Source organism: Rhinoraja longicauda, chromosome 11, assembly GCF_053455715.1.
Source record: "Rhinoraja longicauda isolate Sanriku21f chromosome 11, sRhiLon1.1, whole genome shotgun sequence".
NCBI classification, from domain to species: Eukaryota; Metazoa; Chordata; class Chondrichthyes; order Rajiformes; family Arhynchobatidae; genus Rhinoraja; species Rhinoraja longicauda.
In genome coordinates this window covers 28,269,601-28,284,018 of record NC_135963.1, presented here as the reverse complement: position 1 = coordinate 28,284,018, position 14,418 = coordinate 28,269,601, and the positions used below count along the sequence as shown (strand labels likewise).

The 14,418-nt window shown below is 42.1% G+C and overlaps 1 protein-coding gene and 1 long non-coding RNA gene across 3 annotated transcripts in view; one reads left to right on the top strand and one right to left on the bottom strand.

Annotated features, from left to right (window-relative positions):
• LOC144598416 (uncharacterized) overlaps window positions 1-14,418 on the bottom strand; it is a 43,523-nt gene that overhangs the window by 24,821 nt on the left and 4,284 nt on the right. For both annotated transcript variants that reach the window (XR_013547862.1, XR_013547861.1), the window contains exon 2: window positions 11,791-11,914. This is a non-coding gene — a long non-coding RNA (uncharacterized LOC144598416). The remainder of the gene's footprint in view (window positions 1-11,790; window positions 11,915-14,418) is intronic.
• mrpl55 (mitochondrial ribosomal protein L55) lies at window positions 5,351-14,414 on the top strand. Its single transcript, XM_078408577.1, has 4 exons — window positions 5,351-5,471; window positions 5,687-5,828; window positions 10,972-11,173; window positions 12,997-14,414. Exons 2-4 carry the CDS (start codon window positions 5,788-5,790, stop codon window positions 13,141-13,143), a joined length of 390 nt encoding a protein of 129 aa, XP_078264703.1. The 5' UTR covers window positions 5,351-5,471; window positions 5,687-5,787; the 3' UTR covers window positions 13,144-14,414.

Here is a 14,418-nt window from a genome sequence, read left to right as displayed (position 1 = left end):
AGAACCTCCTGTCATCTGGACACATTATATCAGTGCAAACATAAATTATTAAGGAAAAACATCAGATATTCCATTAGTGAACCATTAGTGGTCAAATACTATTCTAGTTTAACCAAACATCTACACAAGGGTGGCACGGTGACACAGCAGTAGAGTTGCTGCCTTACAGTGCCAGAGACCTGGGTTTGATCCTGACCGCGGGAGTTGTCTGTACGGAGTTTGTATGTTCTCCCCGTGACCGCATGGGTTTTCTCCGGGTGCTTCGGTTTTTCCCCACACTCCAACGACCTACAGGTTTGTAGATTAATTGACTTCGGTAAAAATTGTAAATTGTTCATAGTGTGTAGGATAATGTTAGTGTATGGGGATCACTGGCCGAATGACCTGTTTCCATGTTGTATCTCTAAACTGAACAAAGAGACATAAAAGCAGTTCTGACCAAAGGTCCCAAACCTGAAAACGATAATTATTTCTTCTTCCATAGATGCTGCCTAAACTGTTGAGTGTTTCCAGCATGTTTGGTTTTTATTTAAAATTTCTAGCATTAGCAGTTTTTTTATTTTCCCCCATACAAAAGAATGGCTTATTTGCAATTGGAATAAGGTGGCATGGCGGCTCAGCTAGTGGACTTGCTGCCTCCAGCTACATCATCTGCGTTTGATCTTGACTTTTGATGCTGTCTGCATGGAGCTTCCATATCCTCCTTTAACTATGTAAATTTCATCTGGGTGCCCTGGTCTCTTCCCACGTCCCAAAAACGTGGAGATTGGAATGTTAATTGGCTACTGTAAATTGCCACTATTGTGCATCTGGAATGGAAGAGAAGAGTTGACGGCAATATGGATAGAATAGAATGGGATTAAGGTAAATAAGTGCTTGATGGTCAGCACACTCTCAGTAGTTTCCAGGTTGACTCACTCCATGACTCAGGCCTTAGAGGCCGGGCAAGATGTTCTTTCCGTCAGCTGTACTACTTACTAATTTATTATTATTTTATTTTTTTAATGACCAAGGACATTTTAATGGAATTACTTATGGTGTTGTGGTTTTTGGACAATAAATTAGCAATAAATTGCTAATAATAGCAATAAATTAATTGCTATATTATCAACATATATTTAGTTTCACAAAAAAAGCATTTTAAGCAAAGTGTCAGTGGCATGAACACAAGATTAAATTTCACAGATCACTTTTACTGTACTGTAAAACTGTAACATCCAGGTTCAGGAACACCTTCATCTAAACAACCAACAGTTTATTGAACACTATGAATAACTAAACTCTGAACTGCAAACTGTGTTAATTGCACTAGAGACTTTAGACTGCTGCATTATATTGTTTTTTATTTATTTATTGTACCTTTTTGTTGTTTATTATGGTATCTACTGAGTACTATTTTTAAATACCTGTTGTGCTGCTGCAAGTTAGAATTGTATTGTTCTATTTCTGGCGATATTACAAAAAAACACTCTTGAGTCTCTTGATCTGCCTATAGCTTTGATCAAATTTCTTTCTCCTTTTTTGCTTCATGTGACCTTAGACCTTGGTCTTGGATCTTAATTGATAATATATACATAACATCAATTATGGATTGGTGGGCCAAGGATGTTACTGGTAAGTAAACATATAACTGTTTTCAAGTGTAATAATTTGTTCGTAGTCATATCAAATCACCTAAGTCTACCAACAACTATGTCAAATAGATAAAAAGAAAGACATATGTCAGCAAATCTATTTCTCCAATTGCTTGACTATTAGCAATCCTAGCATGTGTACCTTGACTTTCAGAAAGCCTTCGACAAGGTCCCACATAGGAGATTAGTGGGCAAAATTAGAGCACATGGTATTGGGGGTAGGGTACTGACATGGATAGAAAATTGGTTGGAAGACAGAAAGCAAATAGTGGGGATAAATGGATCCCTTTCAGAATGGCAGGCAGTGACTAGTGGGGTACCGCAAGGCTCGGTGCTGGGACCGCAGCTATTTACAATATACATTAATGACGGGTGAAGGGATTAAAAGTAACATTAGCAAATTTGCAGATGACACAAAGCTGGGTGGCAGTGTGAACTGTGAGGAAGATGCTATGAGGTTGCAGGGTGACTTGGACAGGTTGTGTGAGTTGGCGGATGCATGGCAGATGCAGTTTAATGTGGATAAATGTCAGGTTATCCACTTTGGTGGTAAGAATAGGAAGGCAGATTATTATCTGAATGGTGTCAAGTTAGGAAAAGGGGACGTACAACGAGATCTGGGTGATCTAGTGCATCAGTCACTGAAAGGAAGCATGCAGGTACAGCAGGCAGTGGAGAAAGCCAATGGAATGTTTGCCTTCATAACACTCCGTAGGTCACATAACGGGGAATACGCCCCGATCTTTATCAACGGGGACAGTGTGGAGAGAGTGTCCAGCTTCAAGTTTCTGGGCACTCACATTTCGGAGGACCTAACATGGTCCAATAACACTGCTGTGCTGGTCAAGAAGGCACAGCAACGACTGTTCTACCTAAGAACACTGAAGAAGTCTGGACTACCCCAACAGCTGCTGACGACATTCTACCGCTGCACCATAGAGAGCATCCTAACACATGGCATCCCTGTGTGGTACCTCAGCTGCATGGAGGCAGAAAGGAAAGCTCTTCAGCGGGTAGTCCATAGAGCTCAGAGGACCATCGGAACACAGCTACCAGCCTTGGAGGGCATCTACAACACACGATGCCTCAGAAAAGCCACCAGCATCCACAAAGACTCTTCACACCCCTGTAACAGTCTGTTCGAACTCCTTCCATCAGGCAGACGATACAAGGCCTTCTATGCCCGCACCTCCAGACTCAGGAACAGTTTCATCCCCAGGGCCATAGCTGCGATGAACCGGTCCTGCTGAGCCGGATGGTCAAAACGCACAGTGATCCGGCACAGATCTACTTGCACTTTATTCTGTCTTAAAACTGTTACAATTAGTTTTGTTGGGTTGTTGTTGTTTAAATTAATTAAATTATTGCATCGTATGGGAGGCGCATTCCCCTGTACAATGACAATAAAGATATATTGTGTTGTATTGTATTGTATTGTAAGAGGAGTTGAGTGTAAGAGCAAAGAGGTCCTTCTGCAGTTGGACCGCACCTGGAGTACTGTGTGCAGTTTTGATCTCCAAATTTGAGGAAGGATATTCTTGCTATTGAGGGCATGCAGCGTAGGTTCACTAGGCTAATTCTCGGAATGGCAGGACTGTCGTATGTTGAAAGACTGGAGCAACCAGGCTTGTATACACTGGAATTTAGAAGGATGAGAGGGGATCTTATTGAAACATATAAGATTATTATTACGGGATTGGAAACGTTAGAGGCAGGAAACATGTTCCCAATGTTGGGGGAGTCCTGAGCCAGGGGCCACAGTTTAAGAATAAAGGGTAGGTAATTTAGAACGGAGATGAGGAGAAACTTTTTCACTCAGAGAGTTGTAAATCTGTGGAATTCTCTGCCTCAGAAGGCAGTTGAGGCCAATTCTCTGGATGCTTTCAAGAGAACTAGATAGAGCTCTTAAAGATAGTGGAGTCAGGGGGTCTCGGGAGATGGCAGGAACGGGGTACTGATTGTGATTGATCAGCCATGATCACATTGAATGGCGGTGCTGGCTCGAAGGGCCAAATGGCCTACCCCTGCACCTATTGTCTATTGTCATTCTTTCTGAAAATATAATGGTCATCAGATAATAACTGAACCAATGAATCTATGGAACGAAACCCATCAGTGTACGATTCCAGAGGTTGACTTATTGCAAAAGAGCTTTGTATCTTGATCACATCCACAATGCCCGTGCACTGTTATGATTAATACAGTGATTAATGAAAATGCCTGTTAATTGATAATGGTCTCCACCATCCTTCTGCCATGCTGGAATCATGTTGACAGGTTGAGCAAAATTGTTATAAAGCAGGGAGGCTTGGGGTAGCTGGGAAAATTTAATTTATTTTAATATGTACTCAGAACTGTGTTTCCAAACTAATATATTTAATCAAAAATAAATTAATTAGCTTTCAGAAGTATTTTTTATGATGTAAGACATTTTGTTCAACCAGTGTCCTAAAGAAATGTTTCAAAAGGAATATTTAATAATTAAAGGACAGGGCATTTTACATTATTCCCTGCATTGTCAATTGCCTTCTTTCAGGGCTGCAGTTTTTCCATTGCAGGTACTTCCATGGGGATGTTCAATAGAGAGTTGCAGCTACAGAGCCAGCAATGACAAAGGAACTACAAAGGACCTAATCACAGTGTACATATGTTGAACCAACTAATTGGAAATGGGTGTCCTCCTAATTCTTGTACTCCTCATTTAATATTGGCTGGTGCAATTCAAAAATACTCAACTACCAGAACTCAATTGAGATACATTTGTGAATGTCACAACATCTAAGTGATCAAACTTCCAGTAATGTCACCATTGGAAAAGACAACTGAAGCGAGGCAAAATACAATCAGGGCAATTGGTGCTTGGAAACAAAATGAGATAAAATATTACAACAATAAATCAGAGTTGGCAGCAATATTAGTATTCTACATTAATTTACAGGGGACAACAGTTTCCCAAATAAAACAAATCTTTTGCATTCATGCATGTTTGGAAAATCTCATGGCGGTAAACATAACAAGATCAGAGATCAAACCAGCATCAAAAATGGGGCAGAGATACGACTGCTCCAACACAATAGTTGCATTATTAACAAACCTAGCTTTATAGAAAATTGTGTTATTAAAAACAATTGTGCCAATGGGGGAAAGGAGGATGGGGCTAGATAGTTTCAGACTCGCAATGACAAAGGTATTTTTTCCCACAGGATTTTTAAAAAAATGTATTTTTAATAACGCCAAATTTATGTAAGTTTCTTCAAGCTAAAGGCTGCATGTTACATTGTTTAATAAGGTATAATTGCACGTGACAATAGAAGCAGTGTAGGAAGAAACTGCAAATGGTGGTTTACACTGATGATAAGCACAAAATGCTGGAGTAACTCAGCAGATCAGGCAGCATCTCAGCATAAAGGAATAAGTGATGATTCGGGTCTGAAGAAGAGTCTCGACCCGAAACGTCACCTATTCAATTTTGTTCAGAGATGCTGCCTGACCTGCAGAGTTACTCCAGCATTTTGTGTAATTAGAAGCAATTGCTTGTTAATTTCATTGTCTGTCTGCGGTGAAATCCACAGACTATGGTTCAGAGATGAAGGTGGCTGATTACTGCATGGAAACAGTTTCCTTTCCCTAAACTATTTTATTCTAACACAACTTTTTTTGGTCAATTTCCAAAGTAACGGTGGTCACGGTGTCGGTGGCGCAGCGCCAGCGGTAGAGTTGCAGCCTTACAGCGAATGCAGCGCCGGAGACCCGGGTTCGATCCTGACTACGATCCTGTCCGTACGGAGTTTGTACTTTCTCCCCGTGGGTTTTCTCCGATATCTTCGGTCCAAAGACGTAGGTTAATTGGTTTGGTAAATGTCTAAATTGTCTCTAGTGGGTGTAGGAAAGTGTCAATGTGCGGGGATCGCTGGTCGGCGCGGACCCGGTGGGCCGAAGGGCCTTTTTCCACGCTGTATCTCTAAACTAAACTCTCTTGTTCCGGACAGAAATCGCGTTATAACCAATCGCTTCCGCATAATGCAAATAGCGTTCCTGAATTTATCAATCAGGTTATCAATGCGGTGGTGGAGATGGGAACGGGAACCACAGTTGAGCGCCGCTGTTGCGCAGGGGACCGGGTTCTTGTGCCGAACATTTCCGCAATCGGCCGATGGCGGCTCCGTGGAGCGTGCGGCTGCGGCAGTTGGCGACGTAAGTATCGGCGCGAGTTTGAACAGCAGGGCGCGGGAACGATATTCGGAGCACGCGGGTGGCAACGGGTTTGTGCCGCGTGGGTGACAACGGGCGCTGGGTTTGTGCCGCGTGGGTGGCAACGGGCGCCGGGTTCGTGCAGTCCCGCACTACGCTGCCCTGTCCCGCCCCGCCCTGCGTGGGTGGCAACGGGCGGCGCGGGACCAGCTCAGCCGCGGGGCACCGTGGCCGAGCGCGGGGCGGCGGCTCCTCACCCGCTGCTGGATGATCGCGGTCACCGAGTCAAGAGTGTTTTATCATCTTTATCACACTTTGGCAACTCCCCCTCCCTTTCCCACGCTGACCTTTCTGTCCTGGCGCAAATTGGAGGAACAGCAGCTCATATATGGTCAGCTTACACCCAAGCATTATGAACATTGACTTCTCTAACTTAAAGTAGCCCTTGTTTTTCCTCTCTCTCCACCACCCCCCCCCCCCCTTCCCAGTTCTCCGACCAGTCTTACTGTATTTTATCTCTGCTTTGTTGTTACCTTCTTCCAGCTAACAATGATCTATTCTACATTTTTTTCCTTGAGCATTCCCTTTGTCCTATTTTCACATCCTACACTTCCTTATCTGTGTATCTCCCTCTCCCCTGACATCAGTCTGAAGAAGGGTCTCAACCTGAAACGTCACCCAGTCCTCTCCAGAGATGCTGCTTGTCCCACTGAGTTACTCCGGCATTTTAGATCTATCTTGTGTTTTATCGTAGTATGTCCCAGATAGAACAATGAAATTCTTACTTGCAGCAGCACAACAGAATGTGTAAACATAGTACACCAAGTCAAGTATAGTCTTTGTGCGGGGAGGATCCGTGGAGTTAAAATCCGTTCCCTACTTCCTCCACATGTCTACATTAATTTCCACATGACCTGTTGGTGAAACCCCTGGAGCAGGTATGTGCTTCCAAGTCAATGATGGAACTGCAGAGACTGGTTTACACCGAAGGTAGACACCAAATGCTGTAGTAACTCAGCAGGACAGGCAGCATCTTTGGAAAGAAGGAATGGGTGACGTTTCAGGTTGAGACCCTTCTTCAGATGTGTGATATATGAAAGGAGACTGCAGGATGTGTTGTTTCCATGTACAAGGTAGACTGCTTTTCTTGTTGCAGATCAAAAAAATTCTCGCCCTCCACCCCTTTTTTAGCCTCAATTTCATTTCAGTTTGTCAAGATCACAGGTAGTTTATTGACCATCCCAAGGTCATCCTCTTGAACTGTTGAAGCTTTGGGAAGCAGATAGGATGGCTTTGACATTGTGACCACATGGATGAGGGTATCACAAAATGCTGGAGTAACTCAGCAGGTCAGGCAGCATCTGGGATGCATCTGGGTGACGTTTCGGGACGAGACCCATCTTCAGACATGTCAGGGGGGGGCGGGACAAAGAAAGGATAGAGGTGGAGACAGGAAGACAGTGGGAGAACTGGGAAGGGGGGAGGGAAGAGAGGGACAGAGGAACTATCTAAAGTTAGAGAAGTCAATGTTCATACCGCTGGGCTGTAAGCTGCCCAAGCAAAATATGAGGTGCTGTTCCTCCAATTTGCGGTGGGCCTCACTATGACACTGTAGGAGGCCCGTGACAGAAAGGTCAGACTGGGAGTGGGAAAGGGAGTTGAAGTGCTCAGCCACCGGGAGATCAGGTTGGTTAAGGCGGACTGAGCCAAGGTGTTGAACGAAACGATCGCCGACCCTGCATTTGGTCTCACCGATGTAGAGAAGTTGACATCTGGAACAGCGGATACAATAGATGAGGTTGGAGGAGGTGCAGGTGAACCTCTGTCTCACCTGGAAAGACTGTTTGGGTCCTTGGATGGAGTCGAGGGGGGAGGTAAAGGGACAAGTGTTGCATCTACTGCGGTTGCAGGGGAAAGTGCCTGGGGAGGGGGGTCATGTTCTACCACATGGATGAGGTTCATGAGTAATGTACAAGCTGGACTGGATAGTGATGTAGACTTGACTATGTGGCTTAAAATTTGTATTATAATCATGTCTGAGATATTGGTTCATGTTATCAGAGCAGAATTAGGCTATTCAGCCCACCAGGTCTATTCTACCATTCAATCATGGCTGATCTATGTTTCCCTCTCAACTCCATTCTCCCCATAACTCCTGATACACTTACTTTCATAGATTTTGTTACATCGAATACTGATCCGCACCCATTTAGGTGGTGAGTTTTAGACACCCATTACTCGTAAAAAAATAAATTCCTCTCTATCAGTTTTGTTGTCCCTTCGCTATAGCTTAACTTAGCTATACCTGTAATGCTCATGGGAAAAAAGATCATTCTGGTGCACCCTGTCCAGACTGCTCATAACTGCATACAAAATGATTACATCTCCCTTCAACCGAAGAATGTAATCCTTGCTTAGCCAATCCTTCCTCATAATTATAATTCCTCAGTGCTTGGAACATCCTTGTAAACCTTGGCACTTGCTTTTGTACTTTATCCAGTTGTTGATCAATGTGTTTTTATGCCAGCTAGTTTTTAATGGTCATAAAGAATGATTTTAGCCTTTTCAGATTATTTTAATCATTAAACTAAGTTTAAATCCTCTGACTACCATGGTCGGATTTGAATTTACATCTGAAACATTATTGCAGACTTCTGGATTACTAATCCAATAACATTATATGATCACATTTCAAACTGAGAACGATCACATTTTAAGAAATTGCTTCTGAGAAAATAAATGGATCAAGTTATTTTGAGACTTGCAGTCATTATTTATTCTTTTTTTTGCCAAGTCATTTTCCAGAATTTGTAAAGCACCATTATATCCAATTGTTCTGACTTTAGGCAGAGGGATGAGGGTGGAGAAGAACTTGGAGGATAACAAAGGTCATCAGTTTTCTGCATACCTGGTCTTGATGTGTATATTTGTTACTTTATCAGCATAAGATTTGTGTAGTTGATTTGCTTTATTAAGTGGTGGCATTTCGGTCACCAATGCTTGGTGACAATTGTAAAAGATTTTGGTGCAGAGAGTTGGTTAAGTAAAAGTTCTCATCGATGAAAGAATGTGTTGCAATACCCTATTGGATGCAGCATACTTTGTATTAACTGCAGTTAATTTAAGCCATTCTTATAACCATTTCTTGAATACTAGACCAAGTTGGGTCCAAACCTCTCCTGCATTGGTGCAGCACACCCTCCCCCCTCTCCCCCTTACCCCATCCCCTTCACCCCATCCCTCCCCCTCCCATCTCCCCATCCCCCTCCTACCCCCCTCCCATCCCCTTCACCCAACCCCCCTCCCCCTCATCTTCCCCTCCCCCCCCTCCCTACCCCCTTCCTCCCCCTCCACTCCTTCCCCCTCGGCCCAACCGTGGACCCGTTGCTGGGCGGCAAGTACCCCCATGGCTGTGGGTGGGCAAGGGAGGACAAGGAAAAGGCACTGGGATCGGCCCCATTTCTCCTGCGGGCCGGGCATGGGGCCGAAGTGTCTCCTGCAGATCGGCGGGCAGCGGTGGGGACGGCTATCTTGTGGATTCTCTACTGCCGTGCTGCACCACGGGAGGAAGGTCGGGCGCGGGGCACGCCGGGACGGGCGCCGGCCCTCCCGCTGGTCCTCCCGGCGGGAGGGGGAAGCACATCTATTAAAGTTTATTAGGTAAATTGTTTTTAAAAAGTACCAAAAGTGGGTTTATTCAGACCACGGGGAATTGTGAATAGGGTGGGCCTAAAATTGTCGAGCTGTCATGTACCGTTTTGGTTGTGTAGAGGGCATAGTGCACACATAAACACACAAACATATACACACAACCAACTGAGAGTTTTAGTAATATAATATATAGATATAAAGTCTGTTTTTGCTTACTTCCCCGTAATTTTTCATTTGGATGACAAAAAAACCCCACAGATTCCCACCCCCTGTTCCTCACTTAGCTTCATTTCGCAGTTTGTCAAAACTAGGCAGCAAAACCAACAAATAAGTTATCTAACACCAAAGTTTTATTTCAGAAGTTACTTGCAATGCTCATATGTATTTAATAAGCCAAATGCTGATTCATTAAATGCTTGTTTGTAATAGAAATCCTGTGCATTTATTACAAGAGATTTTGGCTAAGTATGTAGGTTGATGCAAAAAAAGACACAAAGTGTTGGAATAACTTTGTGGGTCTGTCAGCATCTGTGGACAATGTGGATAGGTGATGTTTCTGATCAGAATCCTTCCACACTGATTCCGTGGGGAGGGGGGAGGAAAAAAAGATGGAAGAGAGGAGGGGAAGGACGAAGCCTGGCAGGTAATAGGTGGCGAGGGGGGTGGTTGATAGGTAGATGTTTGGACAAAGGCTAGAGATGAAAAGAAGGTGTGAGTCGAAACGATTGAAGAGTTGCAAATTATGAAGCTAGAGGAAAGAAAGTAGGCAGAGGGAAGAAATGACGTTAGTCCAGATAAGCTATGGGGGGGGGGGGGGGGAGGGATTATAGTTGTCTAAAATTGGAGAATTCAATGTTTATACTGTTGGATTGTAAGCAAAGTATGAAGTGCTGTTCCTCCAGTTTACATTTGGCCTCACTGGCAGTGAAGGAGGTCTAGGATAGAAAGGTCAGTATGGAAATGGGAAGAGGAATTAAAATGGTTAGCAATTGTGAGATCCAGTCAGCTTTGCCAGGCAGCGTACAAGTGTTTGGAGTAATGGTCGCCAAGTCTATGTTTGCTCTCGCCACATCGGGAGCACTGGATGCAGTAGATGAGGTTGGACGAGGTGATTGCGAACTTCAAGGTTCAAGGTTTCTAGGTCAGTTTATTGTACCAATTAAGGTACAGTGAAATTTGTGTTACCATCCCTCTGTCTCAAAATAACAAAGTTGAAGTATTGCCCTTTGAAAGAGATATTCAGCTAATATGTTTTGGGTTGATAATAATTCTGAATGTTAATTTGAAGAAAGGTGTGGGTTTTACCCAGTAAGCTAGTCATTCTTTATGATTAAGCAAGCACTTGGTCTGAAGTCTACTGAGTTCATGAGATCATTTAAATCTAACCTTTCACAATGACAGAATTTCTCTCACAAGCTTGGTTTAATGTTGTATGTAGTTTATGTGTCTGTGTAATAGTTCTACATGTATTGATGAATATTTATATATTTAATAGTTCCTTACAGCTAAATGCTTCTGAAAGATTACTTCCTTTCACAAGCCCATGGCACCATCTGCACATACGAAACAATTCAAATAGATCTTCGGTAGTTCGTTTTGGAAGACAGACCTACGCCAGACTGTACCCTGTTCTGCTGGTTCGACCTGATGGATCTACTATCAATATCCGATACAAGGAGCCCAAAAAAATCATTACTGTAAGGAATTGCTAATTAATGTTTAAGTTGATGAAGAAATTTTGTTGAAAATAGTCAAAAATTTAAGATGTGTTTCATAATATACAAGAAAATAGGTGCAGGAGTAGGCCGTCAGACCCTTCAAGCCTGCATTACTCATTATTATGATCGTGCCTGCTGTATGCTGGCCTCATCTCCTCTTCTGTGTGATTTCTCAAGATCCCTCTATTCCATGATCTATCAAAAATGCATCCAACCACTTTAAAATACTTCTAATGATCCAACTTGCCCCACACTCCAAGGTAGAGAATTCAAAATTTGCCACCTTCTGCAAGAAGAAATGCCTCTGTTTTAAATTACTAGCCACTTGTATATATGTTCCCCATACAAAACTTTTCCACGAGTGTAACAAGATACCGCAGGCTCATACTACTTTCATCAGGCCAACTACAGCATTTTTACAGGTTTTAACTTAAATAATTTATCTTTGTTATTGAATGAAGTTACTTTTTTTAAGTTCAAGCCCTATTTTCATCTTGTAGTTTTCTCACTCCACAAATTACCAGTATAATATCATGAAGCTAGGCACTAGACAGTACAAGAAAGGTTTGCCTTTTTATAATTGTGTTTCTACCAACCTTCCTTAATCTCAAAATCTAGCAGTAGACTGGTCCAGCGGCAGGGTAGTCATTTGTTTTGCAGATACTAATAGGCAGGTGAAATGTAAGATGAAATGAACGCTGAGGAATGTAGTTGGGAAGGCTGAAAAGGAAATATAAATTAGACACAATTCCAAATGGGGTACAATAACAAAAGGGTCTGGGGTTACAAATGTAATTATTTTAAAATGTGAGGGTAGGTGGGGAAGTTGGGTAGAAAGCATATGGAATTCTCAGCTTTGTAAAAGAGGCAGAGGAGTACAAGACCAGGTAAGTCATGATCAGCCTTTTGTAAATCATACTACTGGACCACATATGGCATATTATTTCCAAGTCTTGGTTCCATAAGTTAGGAAAGATGTTAAGCTTTAGAGGATGCAGAGATTTGCTAAAGTGATCCTGAGGATGAGGGATGTTTAGATGAACAATACTCAATACGCTGACTGATGAAGCCCAATGTGCTAAAAGCCTTTTTGACCACCCTATCTACCTGTGACTCCACCTTCAAGGAACCATGCACCTGCACTCCTAGATCCCTTTGCTCTACACTTCCCTGACCCCTACCATTCACTATGTAGGTTCTGCCCATGGTAGACTTCCCAAAATGCAACACCTCCCATTTCTCTAACACAAGGAAAATCATTTTTAAACACTGAAGTGGTTACAGTCTGGAATGCATCACCAGGATTCATAGTGGAGGCAGATTCAGTTGTACCAAGCAGTATAATGGCACAACAGTAGGAACTCTGTCTAGAATTGAGACTGGGTCATGTATCATGTACAGTGACCTTAGCTCAATTCTGACCTCTGGTGCAGCCCCTGTAGAGTATGCATTTTCCCTTGTTTGGGGGAGAGGGGGGGGGGGGGGGGGTTCTCACAGGTGCCACAGTCTTCCCACTCCAAATTTATGCTGGTTGTTGGTGCAAATTACCCTGGTAGAGATGGGTATTAGGAGAAGTGAGGAGGAGCTGATGGACCAATAAGAGAGAATAATGACATGGAAATAATTTGGTGGGGGGGGGGCATGGAGGATGGGATTGTTCTGAGGGGTAATGACATCTATTGATATGAGGGTAGACTTATTTTGTAACAATCATTATATGCTTGTATATTGTGAAAATTGTTGTGCACTATCCCGTTGTTAACCATCATTTTCTAGAATACTAAGAACATGATTTGTTACAGATGCCAGTGGATGTTTCTCTTCTACCAGAAGCCGAACGAAAAGCAAGATTGCGCAAACGTGACCCCAAGAAAGTCAAAATAAATGAGGAGCGATTTGAAGATGAATTTAAGGTTGAAGATTACAGCAAATTCTGGAAGAAAAAATAAGCTTCAGATGGCTAAATCTGAGAAAGACAAAACTACCAGTGAATGATATGCCTGCTGTTTATGTCAGTAGAACATGGCAGATTGACAGTGCACATTATATAATTTATAAGTCTCAATAAATTGTTTTTATTTATCATTTAGTGAAATTCATTTTACAAGAATGCTGGCGGAATAAATCCTTGTTAAAAGGTTTAAAGATACATGCTGTGGAAAATGTTTTGAATGTCAATAAACCATTGTCTCACAATCTCTGTATCGGTTCTTTCTATGTCTTTTCTTCCTACTTGCATTTCAAGGTCGATGTGCATATATTTTAATAAATTTGCTCACTTTTACAAAGATTTAGCCATGTAAAATTGACTTGGTTATTATGTTAGAAATCTATAATCTTGTTGGAATATTTAACTGAAACATTACAGGTGCTTTCACTTAATTATAGGAATAGAACAATATTTAATAAAAATAAAAGTTTTGGTACTAAAGTTACTGCATTAAAATTTGAAATCCAGGGAACATTTTATGAGGATAGAAACAAAATCAGAAATGCTATTAGAACTCGGCCAGTCAAGCAGCATCTGTGGAATAAGAAGCCAGTCAACATTTTGGGTCAGCCAACCTTCTTCAGAATCCATTCAGACCTGAGGAAGGGTTGCTGAACTGAAACGCATACTTGGTTTCTCCGTCCACAGATGCTGCTTGACCAGCTGAATTCTTCCCGCATTTCTTATTTTGTTTCAAATTCCAGCACCTTCAGTTTTGCAGTTTTCTATGCCTTTTCGTACTTAACAAGAATAATTCTAAATTTGCTTAATTATCAGTTAAGATCCGAGATGTGTGTTGTGTAATCAACTCAACACCCCTAAATGCCTAAATATCTTTTCCTGTGGAAATCCCATTTGATTAGATGAAATGTCCAACATTTGCAAAAGAAGAAAACACTGCAATGTGATTTGTAGATTTCCTATTGTATGCATCCTTGAAGTTTAAAAATTTGGAGATGGATATTTTGTTCATTTATATACCAAGAATACAACTTGAATCAAAGAACATTACCAGTTAAAATTAGCTTCAATGTCAGGAACCAGATCAAAACTTTTTATGAAAGCCTGTGTCAAGAAACCCCGTTTCAAATGTGAAGCTTTTTGCATAATCTCTAATACCAGTGGAGAAGTAAGAGAAATTTCCATGTTCTGTCAGACATGCATCATCTTAATGTTTTGTGCTCTATGAAATAATTTGTGTAAATGCAGTATCAGGTTAGTACATTTCAGCAGC

What these genes read in the sequence shown, in the direction of transcription:
- mrpl55 (XM_078408577.1), top strand. Translation starts at nt 5,788, where the DNA reads ATGGCGGCTCCGTGGAGCGTGCGGCTGCGGCAGTTGGCGAC. An exon ending in CGGCTGCGGCAGTTGGCGAC is followed by an intron (nt 5,829 to 10,971) that starts GTAAGTATCGGC and finishes TATATTTAATAG; the next exon opens with TTCCTTACAGCTAAATGCTT. An exon ending in AGCCCAAAAAAATCATTACT is followed by an intron (nt 11,174 to 12,996) that starts GTAAGGAATTGC and finishes GATTTGTTACAG; the next exon opens with ATGCCAGTGGATGTTTCTCT.